Below are 19,702 nucleotides of genomic sequence, written 5' to 3'. Positions count from 1 at the left end.
CCATCCTGCAGCTCAGCATCATTCATTTGTCCTGGCTCACCTGAGGCCTCAGCGCCAGCAAACATTCTCCCTGGAGGCCGAGAGGCAATGCAGCGCTGAGATTTACTCAGCTAGTCAGGTCAGGCTGCTGGAGGAGCACAGATGTTTGGAGGGCTTTGTTCTGTACCCACATGTGTGTCTGTGTGCATGCATGCATTTCACCACAGCTACCTGCCAACTTTCTCCAGTGTCAGTATGTGCGTGTGTGTTTGTCTCCAACTGCCAACATTGTGCACTGATGTGGCTGTTTATGCCTCACAGGAGACTGAGTATTTCTTTGTATCTCACTAGCGTCCCTGAGTGTGCGGTGGGTTGATCAGTGTGCATCTACTGGACATTGACAATCTATCCTCTGCAGAGTGACTGCTTCTAATATTGAGAAGTGGTGGCCTAATTAAAAATGCTGAGAACGTCCACACAAATTCTCATTTCGGGCATCAGCTTCACATTCATTTATTTTGTCTATAAAGCTACTTTTAAGGAGATTTTGCCACTCATAAAAACTTTTTCTTATAGAAAACTAAATGGGAACTATAATAGGGTTCAACCACTATTAATTTAAATTTAAATTCAAATGTATAAAAAGCAAATGTTTTACGATATTCTGATAAGTACTGCAGTCCAAATCATTAGCATAAAAAACAAATATTATCACAAACACACTCACTTGGAAAAAAAATCCCCCTCTGTTCATTTACTGCCCTCCTAGATTTTATCACAATATAAATGTAGAGATCATTTCACTGAGACCACTGTAATTTACCTGTAGTTCAGTCTGCCTACAAAAAGTGCACCGCAGGATGTGAACAGTCAGAAGAGAGGCACTCATCCAGCAGCTAATAGCATACAAAAAGCTCACGCCATTAAATTCACTGCAGCATAGGGGCTGTGTCTGCTGGCATCGTTGGGCAACAGTGACATGAACACCCGCATTTACTGTTGACTCTCTGTGGGTATCTACTCCTAACCTGCTGTGGCTGGCTTACTGCCGGCCTATGTGTTTGCTGCTGCTACCGCTGCTGCCTGGCATTAGTGAAAACTCTGGCTTATGTGAAATAACACCTACACATGACAAAAATAAAGAATGCATCACCCATAACATCATCCTGATGACACCAGCTTTGTTCAGAAATGATTAGAAGCAAGCACGTGGAATAAGCTGGCATTTTTTTCTTTTAAAGGTTATTTTATCATTCTTATTTTCACAGTAGCAAGGTTTTACTGGGGCACCTTTTCATTTCATTAGACATTTTTTCACATGCCCTCTTTCAAAAATGTGTTTATGTTTCATAATGGTATTTTTCCAATGTCACTTTTATTTCTCAATGACGGTTATGAAAGAGCATAATAAAGCAGCCGCCGCCCCCTCACCTTTTCATCCAATAGCATGTCAGCCAAGAGCACACAGGCCCCCTTGAGCAAGGCTTCACTCAAAAATAACAGAAGTAGATGTGCAAAGAATGAAAGACCTCCATACACCTGGCTAATTGCTGTGGAAAGTGGGCAAGAGTGATGGGAATTTTTGGGCTATTTGACAAATACTTTGGATTGAATCGTATCAAATACTGGCAAGATCACTGCTAGCCTAGTTTCACTGGAACCTAGGAACTGTTTTTGGTGTGGCAGCAGGTGCTGAGCTTGCTGAAGACAGGCTTTCAATGTGACTGGATGAAAAATCGATAGGGGACTGAGACTGGATCTTGGCATATTAATCAAAATTAGAAGATAGCAAATAAAACGAAACCAACCCCAAAGTGCCAACAACCTGCAATTCCTCATGTGGCCACATGAGGCTGGCTCAAAAACTGAGTGAATCCCCACAGAAATGAAAATGTTTTCTCCATGGCTGATTTCTCCTTGCATAACAACTAATGGAGTGTGAATCTGTTATAACTTAGTCATTCAAATCTTTTTAAGGGCTACAGTTTGCATTACTTGTCGTGAGTGACAGGTGGATGGCAACACAGGTAGCTTTAGCTAATAGTTGATTAAAGTCACTTAGCCGGACCTCTCGACTCCTTGGAGATCGAGCATTTTAATGGCATTAAATGACAAAAAAGATGGCTTGCTGTGTAGTTAAATGCAGTTAGCAAGAGCCTGTCCATGCTCCACCTTTGCTGAATGACACATTTTCTATGTGTGTGTGCCACTGTGTGTATGTGTCTGTGCATATGTGTATATCTATGCTAAATTTAGTGTTTTAAACCTGGCTTTAGTAACCATGCTGTTATTCAATAGCCATCTTTTATGTAATCTTTTCTCATATTGTGCTGTCACTCTTCTAGCTACTGTGGTTGTTTCTGTGCTGTGTGAACCACAGAACCTGCTCACACACTCACAGGCTAAGTGTGATACTGAAGGAGTTGTTGAGTTTTATTAAAAAGCAGGAAAAAGAAACACAGTGAAGCTGGACATTGGTGACAAAGGTCCAGTGTTTTATACAATATGGCCAGAATGAAATAAAAATGAATCCTAATTTAACTCATATATGAAAATACAGTCACAAAAGAAGGAAATGGCTGTTGTTTGCAGGTATCACACAATTAACACAAATTCTTATTTATATACTAATAGATATACTGCATATATTTACATATTTAATATTTAACAGTGGTGCCATACTATAACGCTTATTCTGATTGATTTCCTTTTGACAATAACTTCTCCCTAAGCACAGCCTTATTGTTATTGCTGAATTAAACGTTACGCTTTAAGCACTTAAGCACTAAGTTCTTAACACTTGCGGCTCATGGGAGTTTCTTTAAAAGTCTTAACTAGTTATAGTTGCGTTTATGTAACTTTGCTTGGGAAAATTGGTGTTATTTAGATTTGTATTATTCTGTAGCTGAAATGCTGTGGGCTGGGTCCTCTGTGATGGGAATTAATTATTCATTATGGTGCTGACCTGTCAACACTGACAAGAATGTGTTATTTAAATTCAAATGCACAGCTGTATGTTCCTGTGTTAATACAGAAAACAAATCAGTGTTGGTGTACTTTAATACTCTCACACTCCAGTATATGTCCCAAGTTATAATGCTGCGAGCAATTAATTTCAATTTATAATAACAGGAGTAAAAAAAGAACTGGATAAATATTTCTGTATTTTAAGTGTGTTTTAGATTTCTTTCTGGTTTTCTCAATCGAAAACCTTGTGAGATCTTCAGCAAATCTACTTGTAGGTTTTTGTCTTTCAGGAGACAGTTTTCACTCAATTTTATCAGACATGAAGAAGCATCATTTCAGATTTTGTTCAGCAAAGAACCTTCCAGGTTGAAGCTGAAAGGAAATCATCTTGAACTTTTCTTTTGGGACGACGACGACACTTAAATAGGTTGTTTGAATTCACAACTGTCTAGCCTGTGGGTCTGTTCTGTTTCAAACTATAATTCATGGAATTGCAGCCTTGGAACATGATAACTGCCTTTCAATCAATCTGCGCTGCATTTCCATTCATTTGCTTCGCTTTCAAGTTGCCAAATTAGTCACTCCTTGTCCCTGCTGGAAACATTTTGATCTTCAAAAACAGCACCTTGAGCATTACTTTGTCTCTGCTGCACAAATGTAGAGGGGGCAGAGTGAGGGTTTGTCCGAAACCTGCCCAGAAGTACTATCCCTAATAACATGGTTATAATGAAAGGCTATATGCTTCTCCAACATCAAAAGCTATTGTCTAATTTTGGCCAGCGGGATGTGACAAATCTGTAATTAAAATAGCAAGCTCGGTGATAAAACAAAGCCACTTGCTGGGAGACAGCGGATCTGGATAGATATAGATCTGTCATTAGGCTAAAGAATTGTCCTTTGCCTTTCCTGCCTTTATCTCCCTAATGCGGCTACATTTCCCCAGGATTGGCCTTTTTCAGTGGAAACCCCCCCTAAAAAAGCTCATCTCAACAAACGTCATCATCAGTCACGGCTCACGCATTTAACACAGCAAAACTAGAGGCCACCAGTTCAACCGAAATATAAACCAACTGCATGATGCTGCAGCGTGTTTCTAAATTGGTGTGAGAATGACAGCTGTGTTTTCCAGCGTGTTTAATTCTACATGTGTACAGGTTGATGGTTCAACTAGAGGGCAACTATAATGTGATGAAGTTAATGTTCATTTTTCAAATTCCCTCCCGCAGCGAGGGACTGATTGCAGCACTGATCTCAGGTGGCACAGCCTAAACAGCCAAGATACGGTGTGCTCTATTTAGTGTGACTGGAACTATTTAACCATTGGTGCCAATATTTATATTCTTTTGGCAGGTTTGACTTGTAGATCAAACACTCATGAATAATACATTTGGTAAGGGCACACTGGAATCATTGGTGTAAGCTTTGCAGCAGGCAGTTTCCCTTCAATGCAGCTGTTTTAACAGGAGCCAGAATGGCACACAGCAGCCAGAACAACAGCTAAATATGGTTCCTCCCCCTCATTGTTATCGCTGGAGCTGATTTCAAAATGCACACAGCATGACAGCAAGGGACGCTATAAATCACCCAGAGGTAGCAGAAGCAGGCTGGGACTGACCAGCACATTAGTGTACTCTTGATGGGCACAGGTAAGGAGAAGTATGGGTGTGTTAAATTTATGTATGTGTTAGGTAGCGTCTCTATTGCTAGACTGAACTATGGATGTATGTGTGTGTATGTGTGAAAGACAGAAAGAGACAGAGAGAGACAGAGACACCCAGGCAGCAAGCTATTCTCCTGGATAAGAAGCTTTCAAGTAAATGAATGAATACATTATGGATTAGTGGCTGAGTACCAGAAAGCAGCTATGCTGTATCTGAGCTGAGTGCAGCTCTTGTGTTGGCAAGTGAAGGTGCAAAACAATAAGTCGGTAGGAGGCCAGGTAGACAATTTGGACCTGGGAGGCCCTTGGGGGCACCTAAGGGACCCTTGACTTGGGATGCTTATCAATCATCAATTATACAGATGAAAGTAGAAAACTAAGGTGACATGCGGCAAATTCCTGGTACATAAAAACCACACTAGGAGTATGCGTACATTCAGATCCATGCATTAATTTTCACTCCCATAGACCTACACACACACTAGCTGCAAATATAGACATGGATACACAGAGACATTTCCCCTCCCTGTGTCCTCAGGGTAAAGAATGCATTCATATTCAGCGAATGATCGGCGGAGGCAGAAACCGTTTGGATCCATTTTGTTTTTGTAGCCGATGGCAGGAAGCAGCGGCCATTATGACCTTGTGATGAATTCAGGGTTCATTTCCTACGGTTTCTTTTTTATTTTTTAACGCATGCACACAGAATTAAATTAAAAAAAAAAGAAAAGAAAAAAGAACAAAGGGAACTGCGCACTGAGAGGAAGAACATTCAGTAAAGACTAAGTCGAAGCTGTCATGGCGCTCATTCATGGTGCGACTTTCAATTCCAGGTGCACGGTGATTGAGAGAAAGTTTCATTTGTGCCCACTGTCATTTATTCATTAGCTCCCGATCAGCTCTCCTGTGCAAGGCGTGAGATGTTATAAATCAGTCACTGGCTAGACATTAACAATTCATGCAATTCATAATACATAAGACCAGTCATTTATTTATCACCTCTAAATGGGATTTCCTTCATTCTCATTGGCTGCAAGTCAGAAGTCAACTTCTGTTAGCCTGTCCAGCAGCCATTTTGAACCAAGTTGTAAATGACGTAAATCTGTGCTGAACGGGACTGTCAGACAGGAAGAGCTCCTGCTTCCTAACTAAATCTGGTTGGTTTGACTTCAAATAAAATGGTATCATTTCAAATAAAAGCAGCAGGCGTTAGGCCGAGGCTCGCTGTTGGCACAGTAGTTTTCTGCTGATTCTCTTGAGCAATCAATGTAATTGTGAGTAATTAGGCCTTAAAGTACTGTTGTCTTTCTCCAACCTGGAACATGACTCCCGAGGGAAAGCATGTGATATTTTTTTTCAGGGTATTGGAACGGCAGTCACTGATATACAGAAGGAGGCTTTTGCTAAACAGGCCCTATATGAAAAGCCGGGCACCATGCCACCTGATGCAAACACCATATGATCACGCCGACTCTCTAGATGAATCTAAATTATACCTTTGCCCCGAGGGCCTCAGCAATTCTCATTGAAAAGATACACAGCTAATTATAATGGAGGTACAACAGCCTCATAGAGCCTCATAAAGATGTGGTGTTTGATATCTGGCTCTCTGACCAGATGCTGCTCTTTTCTTTACACTACATAACATGCTGTGGCACTCTGTCTGCTTCATACGTGCCCTGCAGTTTTAGTTTAATTAGCCAGATCCTAGAAAAACGCTGCAATATAATTTGTAATAATGGTAGCCGGTAGTAATGAGGGATAGCACTATGATAGAGGAATATGCCAAAATGATGTTTCTTACTCAGAGAAGCAAAGAACCTTAACCCACATGTCACCTGTGCCCACAGCATGTGGGTTAAACATTGTCTATTAGAGGTGTGAACACACTGCAAATTTGGACTCACCAGTCAACCTAACATGCATATCTCTGGATTGTGGGAGCAAGCTGAAGTACAAGGAGAAAAGCAACCTACGCACAGGCAGAACATGCAAACTTCACACAGAAAGGCAGCAGGTGGCCCCCAGATTCAAACCAGAACGCGTGAGGTGACAGTTTTTACCTTTGCACTACAGTGCTGCATGGTTGGCCATTTGGAACAACTATAAACATGTGCCGCATGAATCACCATAATGGTGGCCGTGTGGATGCTGTCAGGCCTTGTTTAAGGCCTGTCAGCACTAGTTTAAAAAGAATCTAAAATAAACTGCGAGACTCTAGCTGCGTATGATGCACATGTGAATTAGACCCTCACGTCCCTCTTCGGTTGCCTGGTTTATCTTATCTTCGGTGTGAATGCAATGCAGCTCTGTGAGCTCAGATTTTTATTCTGCTTGTGATGTTATCCAAAAATCCAGCACAGTTTCTCTTTTCAATCAAACCTGCTGCTTCTGAATGAAGGTTAGGCTGAACATAAATAAGTATTGTGTCCTAGCCTTTTATGGTAATTAGCCAATGCTACACATAAAAATCTCCTCAGAATGTTATAACCTTGTTCATATCTATTCCTCAATATGACTGCACTCATTCAGACTCCATGTAAAAAGTAGCATTGCTTCGATGCTGATGTTGTGACTTTTACAGAAGATTGAGCAGAAGATTTTTTCAGAGGCGATACTGGCACTTTAAACTGCTGTCAGATACACTGGAAGGACTTACGGGTGGCTGGCTTGTTGCAGTTGTGTCCATGTCTAAAGTACTGAGGGTTCTCCACTACAGGAATACGAGTCATCCCTATGACAACCGCATCAGGACTCGCATCCAGAGTACAGGGGGTAATAATCCCGTGGTTGACATGGTGAAGAGGGCTAGCAGAGTCTTCCTCACCACTGATTACAGCTACTGGTCCTGGGAAGAGACAAAAGAAAAACTTACTTCCAAAACACATTTTTTTAAAACTGTGAATATACTTGGTGAGACACAAATACAATTTCCTAAGGTATTCTATTTAATAATAAATAAATAAATAAATAACAATAATAATAATAATTCTGGGTGGAGACTGAGTTGCTGCAGTTGTTGTTTCTTAGATATGGTAATGAAGTACACAGTATGCATGTACAGTAAATTATCCTTTACTAGAGTCACAGTTATAAAGTAACATTTTCAAAGTGGGAGGTTTGTTTTTATGTCCAGGCACAGCCAGGGAAAATAAGAGCAGTTGCAGTAAACATGACTTCATATTTTTATTGGCATGTACCCACAATTACCCCAGTGTGGAGCAGCGACATAGATACAAACAAATTAAAGTTGTTTTTTCTAACTAATTCAAAACAAAATAAATGAACAGAAAAAAAATCTATTTATGTTTTGTTATAGAGAAATGGTTTATACCCAGTATATACTCCAAATGACTAACGCTAGATAAGAAGCAATTCTGACATTTAGACAGCTGGAAATGGGTAAAAACTAAATTGTTTGGGGATTTGTTTAAATTTTAGTTAAGGGCTCAAATGAAAAAATCTTCTGTAATGAGAAAAAGAAACTCAGTTTATTTATTCCTCCTTCAAAAATTAGCTTACCTGTTTAACTTACATATAAAACAGGTGCGTTTTGCTGGTGTTTTATTTCCTGAAGCTGCTAGCATATATGTCAAAATCCAGTTTTGGATTTTCAGCTGGTCACTCATATCCATCATTGGAAAACTATCAATTCAACATTAATTGATCAAAATCTGCCCAAAACACACATTTACAGTGTTTTTAAATAGTTGATGTGTAGACTTCACGTTTTCTAACCAGCATTTTATCCTTACATCCAAAGCTCAACAGCAACACTTCCTACACATCTCAGCATCTCACAGCTCTCAGACTAGAACACTGACGGCATTTATCTCTCAACCTGAAAACTTTCTCTCTCAGTGACAGGTAACAGGTTCATTCATGCCTGCAAAGATAACCTACAGATGTCAGATCTTCAGTATTTCACCCCACACATGTCCTCTCTTGCAATATAGTTGGGATTTTTTTTTTTACTTCCTGGGCCATCTCAGCGATCTTATTTAGATGTGCTCAGAAAACTTTCCACTTCCAGGAGGGGAAAAAAAGTTTCTATATAGAGTTGAGAGATGAAAAATAAATTGGATGAAAACGTGACCCCTGAAATAGTGTCGTGTAGGTTCTCAGACGACTGAACTTCTTTCTTTCTTGAAGACATTTCACTTCACATCCAGTGACTTATCTAAGTCCAGAACCCTTCAATTCAAGCATTTATGGTGACCCCTGAAAAAGACTGTGTGTAGTCGCAGTCATTTTGTGTTGTGCATTCAAATGTAAAATGAGCCATTTTGACAATAGCACTAAAAAAACGTGTGTCTGAAATGCATAACATAGTACAGAGTGCAGGGTTTTGTTGGTGATTTATGGGCAATCCAAAGACACAAAGGACTTAATATCCAAAAACTAAATATTAGCCTGTTATGGCAGGCCTGGATGGGTTTCAATCACGGCTGAATACCCAAAACTAACATGTTCGAATTTCTTTTTATGGGTTAAAGCAGCGGTCCCCAACCTTTTTTGCACCATGGACCGGTTTATGCCCGACAATATTTTCACGGACCGGCCTTTAAGGTGTTGTGGATAAATACCACAATAAAAACCCAGTACCGGTACCAATAAAAAAAAAAAAAGATTTATTCATAACTCACAGGAAAAGACCCAGGGACACTGAGTTAACGATAAAAAATAACGATAAAGACCATGAAAATCATAATTTTCACACCTGAGTCTCAACTCTCGCGGCCCGGTGCCAAACAACTCATGGACCGGCCCGGGGGTTTGGGACCGCTGGGTTCAAGTGTGAAGCCAAAGACAATCAAAGCCAGCCACCTCTTTAGTTTCCATATTCTTTTAGATTATCAATCTTCTAAGTGATATGAAACACATTGAAAAGACAGCAAACATGAGGTAATGTCCAGCAACATTTTATGTATAATGCATCTCAGTATCACAGAGTCATGTGAACTGTTCTTTTCAGTGGTTTGGGTGCTAGAAAAAAATGGAGTTTTTCCTCCCAAACATCTTCAGTTCAAAATTATTGAGATCTATTATCATATTTAAGAGGACAACAATTTCTTTTTAGAGTCTGTGATTTGTGGCTAAGCATAACCATTAATTAATGCTATTGAATTAGAGGACATTGTATGAAACTATTATATTTGCTAGTAAACAAAAGGTTTGGCAGTAACATATTCGCAACATTTCAAATTTGTGAATATTTCCCTGTGGATGCAGTTATGTTTCCTTTAAAATTTAATTGCAGTTTAGTTGAATGTGAAAGAAAGTTGAAGAAAAGTCAAAGCCGTGGAACATGATGCACAACATATCCCTCACTGACTTCTGTCATACTGACCGTGTGAAGATTTTTGATAAATGGAGACAGAAAATGCATAAAAAAGAAAGAAAGAAATGACTATCAACACAGGTAGTGCCCGACTACCGACGCCGTCTGAATTTAGAATTTATGTTGTCATACAACACACTCCTGTCAATACCAAGCATAATTCCCTTTCTTTAATCAAAATTCATAGAAAGACTCTGACATGATTTACTGTAAGCCAATGTGATGCAGTTTGCTGTTCGATCACTGCTATGCCGAAAGCAATGCGGAGCTCTGACAACTGCAATCTTCAGTGGGGAATGAGGAAAGGAGGAGGGAGGGAATGAAGGGAGCGAAGGAAACAGTGAGTGGAAATAAAGTCAACAGCAGCTGATTCAGAGAAGCAGTGACAGTGAATCTGTTTACACTCCATGTTGAGTCTTTTGCTCACCTTGACAACACTGTAAATAGTAATCAAGACCCAGGCATATCAAATTATAGACCCTGAGTGGAAGGAAGATGGGGTTGAGGTGGCATGTGATGAAGTGACACATGCGAGCAACAATTTATTCACAACATTTATTCTCATTGCAGAGATTTCATACCTGAGTGCCTGCTTTATTACAGAGATGTGCACAGCAGAGCACAGGTCTTCGCCAGCAACTACCCACCCAACCACTGGGAACAGGTGGCACACTAAATCTCAGTTGATGCCTCTGACCCTCTGTTACACGGCACAGGCACAAAGATATATGTGCAGTATACCGCTTTAAACATCACTACACTTGAAATAAAATCATTACCTAGAAAATCTTTATGATTCATGTTTAAATCTTTAAAAATGAAAGAAGATGCCTCAAAAGGATCCCTGGATTATGTTCTGCTTTTTAATACAATATGAAATGGAATGAAAACCCATCTGATCAGAGTCTGGTGCCAGATCGATGAGGCCTCGGGGAAAGCCTGGCCTCAGTCCAAACCACAGTGCTTCAAACTACACAGAAACCTCCCCGTTGATTTCTTGCTAGATGAAGGTTTTCTGAGGAGTGAGGGGGAAATTGAACTTCTTGACTTGAGAACACCCTAAAAATTGCATTTATGTTACCTGAGTGATGAAAAGGCCCAACGGCATCCGAGAGGGGTTTTATCATCTGAGACGTTGCCTGTGCACAGAATGGAATTCGGCACTGGACATCTTCCCCTGAAATGTCTATCTGAGAGCAAGGTTCCTCTCTATTAAACCAACTTTGATTTATTCAGGAGAACTGGAAAATGAAATGAGCCAACTTTCAGCTATTTTTTCCATTCTTTTGCATGTCTCATCTTTTTCGCAGTATCTCACTGGCTCTGAAGGTCAGATTTTCAGGCCCTGTTCCTCAAGTTAATGCAATCATTTGTCTGTGTGTATCTCAAGCCTGAAATTAGTCGGATACTTGTATCAATTTAAAGATGTAAAATATAGGTAGATGAGAAAATAAATAACCACTCTGTTTCAGTTAGTGTGGTAATTATGATGCAGCAGTATGAGCTTTTTCTCTCCAGCTGAATGTTACAACTCAATGCCTGTAATTTTTGTGCAGTCATGACCAGAGTAACTAGAGCTTGAAAGATGAGGATCCTGCTTCTCTGGTCCTGTTATGGTTGTTGTGCAGATCATAGACAGTATAAAAGGTGGACATAGCTGGTTTTTGAAATCTTGTTTTTGAAGCCTTTGATGGGATGTGTGGAACTGTAAAACCAATGACTTTACCATGTTTAATCATCCAGTTTGAAACATTGGATATATGGATGGATTCATGTTAGCACAGTACTACATAGCTGTGCGCTGTGTTAATTTCACAGGACAGTATTGTCTTGTATAGAAAATGGGAAATTCTGAACTTATTCAAAATAACGTCTGCATATTCTGTCGTAAATGACATGTTACACTGACACATTGTTAGGGAGGGAGACAGAACAAAAGAGACAGCATGGAAAAGAGCTGGAATTAATATTAACTAATGATTAACTGCAGATTGGCGTATAAACACATTACGAGTACAAAAAAAAGTGAGTGACTTGGGAACAACAGAAAGTCTACGACATTCAGTAACTTCAAGAGAGCTGGGTCCAGAGTAAAACCAGAGTTAAACTATTCTCAACTGACTACAGCGACTACCAGTGAAATCGCACAATAACATAATTACTGACATACAACCAGGTTGTAAATACATTAGGGAATTAACTAACAAACTGGGGCCTGTAATTGTTAAATAACCCAAATACAGCACATGGAAACAGTAGTAACTAGTTGTAAACAAATATGCAAATCTTATCAGGTTGATGTCAGTGTAGAAAAAACACAACAGTTCTGAAGGAAAAACGCAAAAGAATCCAGAAACAGGCAGGGAACACATGCAGTGGATAAACAGATGCTAAGACAAAAGGGAAGGACTGGACAATATATACACAAGGATAATCAGGGAAGTGGAAACAGGCGGGAAACGAGAAATGACTGAACATAATCATGGTAATCATACTGTTATGATTCAGTGTTGTAATTGTTTGATTTATGTGTGACTCCTCCCACCAGAGGTTGGCTGTGTTTTTTTTTTCTTCTTCTCTCTCAGGTGTGGACACCTGGGTGTGTCTTATTGAAGTCCAGTGCCTGCTGAATAGTTGGGTGTTCTGGGATTGGATACTTGGTTGATTACCCGAGTACTTAACCACCAGATGACAACCACCTGGTCCCCTCTCCACCACCCCACAGATAGCCTGTGTTTTCTGATTGTTGTTACTTAGAGTGTTTTTGCCTAAAAACTTAGTTAACTGATTAGCATGTGTGTGTCTGGCACTAGAGCATTGCTGTTGTAAATAGCTGTAAATAGATTTGTAAAGTAGCTAAAGTAGTTTGTTGTACCTCTTTCATTGCGTATTTTTTTTAAACAAATTTCCCACGCAAGGGAATAATAAAGGTTACCTTATCTTATCTTATCTAATCTTATATATTGTTCACTACAGCAGCGTGGTAGTGGTGAGAAGCCTTTTCTGTTAATTCAGTTTTCTCCTGTTTTTCACTTTAGGTAAGCGAATTGTCTGTTGGTTGTTTTTTTTTGTACTGGGAAGTGTGGGGACCGTTAGGGAGTTTTGTTTGTTATTTTTACTCACTGTTGACGTAAATAAATGGCTGCTTAGCAATTTTGTGTTTTCTGTTTAGCTCTTTCTTGGGTGGTGCGTGAGTGGAGGCCAAGTTTCTTGTTGCGTTCAATGCACTCCTAGACCAAGAACGCAACAATACACTGAAGTAAAGCTGAAGATACAGACACAAAATAAAAATTAAAACAGGAAGTAAAAGTAACTAAACACAAGAGGGGGAAAAAAAAACTACCGTAAATAGAAGGAATTAGATATAAATAATGTACCGAAAATGCTATATAGAAACTTCATTTCAGAAGTGCCATTGATGGAAATCAAAATCTAAACTGAAAGCTTAACTTAAAACATATAAACTAAGGATTAAAAACAGTAGCACAACAAAACTCAAGACCTAACAGGAATATCCAATACTGATGACAAAGGTGTGTACTCTATTACTAATAGAATAGTAATAGAGTTTCTACTGCAAGCAGAAATAGCTGTCCAGGGTTTTTTACCTGTACCACCTCCTTGAAAAAGAGTAACATAAAATATTTTGCTTCTGTAAACCTTCCAAAAACCAAAGCATAATAAAATGTTAGGATGGATTTTGTTCCTTATGCTCACAGGCTTTATGCTAAGCTAAAAAAATAATTAAAAAAATACAGTGGAACTCCGACTTATGAAATTAATTCGTTCCCGAGGGTCTTTCGTAAGTCGAAAATTTTCGTAAGTCGAAGCACCCATCGCGCCTTTTGAGTAAACGATAGGCTATAGGCTAATTGCTAACTGCAACAACAATACGTCGTTCAAGTGGAACAGCGAAGCGCAAGTACAAAAGCCAAGGGGTTGTCACATGATTCAGAAGGCATTGTGGGCATTCTGGGCACAGCCAGCGGATTTCGTTACGCGGGCATTTTGCCGTAACACGGGCAGAAATATTGCCGTTAAGTGCCTTGGTAACTTGAATTTTTCGTTAAATGGGGTATTTGTAAGTCGGGGTTCCACTGTAATAGTGATTTGAGATTTACTGCATCAACTTAAGAGCACTGATGTGTTTATTCCCCTCAAGAAGATCTAGCAAGAACGAAAATAATTAAGTGTAAGATGTTTAAGAATGTATAAAACGTATCTGTAAAAAAATAAATTACCATCGATAGCTCATATTTATATACACATATATGTGGTGAGTTATGTTCATATGTGGTGCGTTAGTAATGAGGATACTTTCCAAAACCATGCAGTTGTTCTCTTCGCTATATTTGCGCACAGTTTTTCAAGGTTTTTTTTTTCTCAATGAGCTCAGAGAACTTCCCTCTGTCTCTTCCTCCTTTTCATGTATTCCCAGACTGACTCTATGATGATGAGATCAGGGCTCTGCAGGGAACACACCATCTGTTGCAGGACTTTTTGCTCTTCTTGTCTCTGAAGACAGTTCCTTATGGCCGATGAGACACCCTCCAAAAGGCCCGATGCTAAAAAATTTTCACGATGGAGAAGAATCTAAGACTTGCAAATCACTCTATAGCTATGGAGCCTCTGACACACAAGTCGGCAAGAATGCAACTGATCATCAAAGGACATGGTACTGGTGGCAAAAAAAAAATAAAATAAATTTAACACGTTCAGAGTAACAGATATCAGTTTGTCATGGGACTCCTTCTGGAAAAGTCTTAGATCACTGTGGCATGCCGCGGTTTGAAGATTAGATAAATCTCATTGCTCACATCCTTCGAGCTTTTTCCAGCCAATATGTTTCTCCAGCCAATATCCTTCTCTTTTCTCTAAAATGTGTCCCTGCAGAAGACATGTCACTCAGGTCTACATTACTCAATGTTCCTTCGCAGTAACATCCCACAATCCCAGCTTGTGGCGGTACAGCAGATGTTTTATGTTCACGTGCGGTTTGCAGGTACATTAGCTAATTCAGTCAAATCAATTGATCAAGTGTGACATTTGCATCATCTGTTTCTCAGAGTTTAGAAGCCAATCTGATTTACTCTACTCGAGCAGAGACAGCACAGCCTAGTCCTCCCGGGTTTTGAAATGGACTCGTAAATTAAGGCATTGTCCAAGTGCTGGGCGTCAGCGATGAATCAAAAGCATACTCGCACCTTTGAACTTGTAAATGTTCAAACACAAGTCGGCTTCCATCTCCAGGCTTTTGTCACCTTGCAAGAATAATCACACTGAACCCCAACCTTTTTTAACACGACCAAAAAAGATCGCTGATGGTGTGAAAGCTTTTTCGTTCCACCTCATGGCCTTATGAAGCCTCACAAACTCGTATCCACACATTTAGCAGGGCAGAGGTTGGGTACAAGGGGGAGCCATTCAGTCATTACATATATGCTAGTGAGCAACAGCTACAGGGAAAGAAATGTATAGCCACCTAATGGCAAAAAATAACAGCTGTTCCTCGCTGTGCTGTGTGTTTGTGTGGGGGTTTTTTTGGGGGGGGTTTTTGAGTGGTTTATCACTGAAAAAAAGTTAGAAGATTAAAACAGTAGGTCGCCAGAAAACATGACTAAAATCGATAAATAAAAATTTTGTCACAGTCCTGGGTCTGCGACCCAGTGTTTTGTGTTTTTGGTTTAAGTTTTACTCTGTGAGTTATGGTTTTCTGTTTGTATTACGTTTATAATAGCTGAGTTTTAGGTTTCTCTTCTGTTTCTGTGCCTCCTCTTTGTTCATGGGAAGGGCCGTTGTGTTTAGCTTACGTGTCTTGAGTTCAGCCTGTGTGCTTCCTGTTTTACCTTGATAGTTGTGGTCCTTTACTCCCTGTGTCTCGCTATGTCAGATTTATCCGAGCCGTGTCTCCCTCCTGTTGTGCATCCCCCCTCGTTACCTGTTGTGTATTTATGGCGCGTGTTGTCATTTGCTCTTCATCGGTGCGTCTGCTTGTCATCCCCAGTGTAACCTCTGCTCTCCGCTCCTCGCATTTCCAGGGTTAGGGTTTCTTCTTCTAGTTTCTTGTTTCAGGTTTGTGTTATTTTACGCTTAGTTTTCCCAGTTTAGGTTTTGGCTCGTTTTCTCTGCTCCAGCTGTTGATTTTTTTGTTCAGCCATAAATAAAGGCTCTCTTTCTGTTATCCTCCACCTTCCTCTCCGTTTGCCTGCATTTGGGTCGACTCCTCACGCTCTCCCCACGATTCGCCTTTGCAAATCGTGACAAAGTTGAACCCACATCATGGACGTTATCTAAATTTTTTTAGTAAGAGAAACTTTTTGTTCAAGATAATTTTCTGTTATCTCTTTATATATTATAATAAAGCAAAACAACTCAACAGAAAACATCATTTGTGATTATAACTTATGATGTTACACTTTCATTTTTTTACCCAGCAGAGCTATTTGACTTTAACTTACCTTGTACTTTCCAAAAACCAAGCTCTAAAAGCTTTTCCAGCATACTGAACAATAATGTAAAAACACATATTTGGCTTGGACTGTCACTGAGAATGGGAATAACTATGTGTAGCTGAAATTACAACAGGAAAAATGAGTTCATAAGTATTCATCCAGCTTCTTTTCTTTGTCATATTAGCAAATACTCTAGATTAAAATTTTTGTTTCATCATGTTTCCATCAGATTGGCAAAAACATTGTTTTCTTCCATTTCCTCAAAAATACTTAATTCACTCTGAGCTGAGAAAATTCAGGAGGAGGAGAGATATTCTTCCAACAGAAAAAAAGCCTTGCTCTTACCCACAGCGGTGTGAAGTCTGTTCAGAGTATTGAGCGGAAAAATATGTGTGACATTTTGCTGGATTCAAAGGAAAATATGAAGCCCCAACCACACGCTATACAAATCACAGCTGCATACAAGAAAAACACTCTTGGCAAAAGTATCAGAATTAAAAATGATATTTCTCCCCTTACCTGTAACCTTTTTAAAATTTGTTAAAAAAAATAAAATAAAATCGTACAATTCTTAAATCCAATGAAAACACAAGGGCAACAACAATAACAAGCTCTGTCTGTAATTTAGCAATCACTTAATGTAGCTCCTCTGTCTGTGTCACAAAATCCAAAATCTAAAAACACACCAACCTTTGCACAGGTCGATATGCTCCATCACTACTATGGACACACACAATAATGATAAGTCTATGGGCTCAAAATGTGGTCATAAATATTTTGTACTTGTAAAAAAGATTTGTATGTGTAAAAAAGATTTGTGTGTGCGTAAAAAAGATTTGTATGTGTAAAAAGAATTTGTGTGTGCGTAAAAAAGATTTGTATGTGTAAAAAAGATTTGTATGTGTAAAAAAGATTTGTGTGTGCGTAAAAAAGATTTGTATGTGTAAAAAAGATTTGTGTGTGCGTAAAAAAGATTTGTATGTGTAAAAAAGATTTGTGTGTGTAAAAAGAATTTGCGTGTGCGTAAAAAAGATTTGTATGTGTAAAAAAGATTTGTGTGTGCGTAAAAAAGATTTGTGTGTGGACTTAGAAAAAAAACCCCTGCAAGTTACAAGTATGGATTTTTGACCCTATTTTTCTTCCCTTCATCTGATTGGTCAATGTCATGTCAATCACAAATGTAACAATCCAATCAGAGAACAGATGGGTTTGGCTGTCGAGGGGCGCTTTTTTTGAACTGCAGGTCTTTGAAGGGAATAAATGCCCTTTTACATGCCAACCCAGCGTTTTCCTTCATCACCACGAAGGAAAACAGTCTGTGGTTGTCCGAATTTGGTGATTTTTATGTCACAGGTCTACGTGTTTAATACAGGGACTTCCACAGCCTTTTCAACAGCGCTGCGGACCGCGGGGTGGGGGCGGGCAGTGTTTTGGAAATGACAGTCTTCATTACAAAGCTTTCTTCGTTATGAATTAGCATACATGTTTTTATTGAACATTTGAAGAACTAGCAAAAAAAACAAACTCTTGTAGAGGACATAAAGTCAGAGATAGAAAAGACAAGGAGCAGGTGCATCTAGTACAGGTAGAGCAGCTGCAAAAACCCACAGAGCTCAGCAGCCAGCGTAACAAATTCTGGATCCTTTGCTTTTAGTTAGCATTAGCAGCGTATCCTGCATCCGATGTGAAAGGACTTTTATGCTGCGCACTGTGACTCACAGCAATGGTCCTGGGTCAGCCCTGACTTTGTGTTAAACTAATCCTAAAGTAATAATGTTATTTCTAACCACTGATATACCACAACTTTTTCCTTTCAACAGCTACTGAAAGTTAGGGGACCTAGCTGCTATCGGATATTTATATAGCGATCCTCCAGCTTCAAACGGTATCACCCTTCAAGGACCTGCAGTTCAAAAAAGCGCCCCTCTGACAGCCAAACCCATCTGTTCTCTGATTGGATTGTTACATGTGTGATTGACATGACATTGACCAATCAGATGAAGGGTAGAAAAATAGGGTCAAAAATCCATACTTGTAACTTGCAGGGGTTTTTTTTCTAAGTCCACACACAAATCTTTTTTACACATACAAATCTTTTTTACGCACACACAAATCTTTTTTACGCACACACAAATTCTTTTTACGCACACACAAATTCTTTTTACACATACAAATCTTTTTTACGCACACACAAATCTTTTTTACACATACAAATCTTTTTTACGCACACACAAATCTTTTTTACGCACACACAAATCTTTTTTACACATACAAATCTTTTTTACAAGTACAAAATATTTATGACCACATTTTGAGCCCATATAAGTCCATCCCACATACACTGTTCTGTGGCCTGTAATGCTAAACCAACTCACTTTTGCTACAGCGTAGGGCCGTTCTATTGTTGACAATGACTTTTAAAACAATTAACAATTAATCAACATTAGGGACCGAATTTAAAAAAAGATTGCTTCTTCAGGTGCAACAAGTGCATTTAGGCGAGAGTGATGTAGACTGGGGAGAGACCTCAGACAGTAGTGAGACAAACACACCGCTGGTAGTGGCGTTTTCAGGGGGTTTAAATGTAAAATGCCACCAGCCTTATCCTATAAACTACTGTTGTTATTTGCTTTTTACCTGTGCACAGAAGGCTTGGCTGCTAGTGTGTCTCTGTACTCAACTTGTCCACAGTGACCAGGTTGGTACCATCCTCCCCTCTGGTGTCTTAAGATGTCATTAACATGTCAACCTCCTATTAATCCTTTTCTTTCTCCCCTGTCTGATCTAGTCTTTAAAACATCCTCTGAGTTTTTTCTGGTTTTACCTTCTCAGTGCTTTTATTCCACTTGCAACTTGTGATTTCACTCTGTGTTTAATGTAGCAATTATTTCTGCAAATATACCAGACCAGAGTAAAAACCAGCAGGAGCCCCCCCCTCCCCATTTGTTTGTGTCTCTGTTTCCCTAAAAACAAAAGTGAGAACTGAAGGTGATTCTCAGGACAAGCAAAAAAAAAAAAAAGGCAGCAGGTGACTCTGCGGGGTTTTCCCTGTGGTGGGGAATAAATTGTGCAGAGTGTGATTGCTTCCGTTCCACCTCCTTGTGGTAATTATCGCACAGATTCCTTTCAAAGGTAGTTAATTAGGACTGGAATTAACTTGAGGACATGTAAAATGAACAAGAGAACACAGGAAGGATAACTTACTGAGGCAAGGGTTCGCTTTTAGTTAACAATGGATTTGAAGCAAATTAAATACATACGTGGGAAGGGTTGAAAAGTGTGAAATCAAGGCAAACTTGTGAG

The 19,702-nt window shown here is 39.5% G+C and overlaps 1 protein-coding gene across 2 annotated transcripts in view; it reads right to left on the bottom strand.

Moving 5' to 3' along the window:
• The window catches only part of ntrk3b (neurotrophic tyrosine kinase, receptor, type 3b), a 225,936-nt gene that overhangs the window by 43,313 nt on the left and 162,921 nt on the right, over positions 1-19,702 (bottom strand). For both annotated transcript variants that reach the window (XM_085441285.1, XM_085441353.1), the window contains one exon: positions 7,266-7,454. In XM_085441285.1, the coding sequence (XP_085297411.1) occupies positions 7,266-7,454 (189 nt within the window). The remainder of the gene's footprint in view (positions 1-7,265; positions 7,455-19,702) is intronic.

This window comes from Copadichromis virginalis, linkage group LG1 (genome assembly GCF_057382275.1).
Source record: "Copadichromis virginalis isolate Kocher_CV1m ecotype Utaka linkage group LG1, C_Virginalis_male_GT1.1, whole genome shotgun sequence".
Lineage (NCBI taxonomy): Eukaryota > Metazoa > Chordata > Actinopteri > Cichliformes > Cichlidae > Copadichromis > Copadichromis virginalis.
Note: the sequence above shows the minus strand (reverse complement) of the source record. Positions and strands in the feature narration are given on the sequence as shown.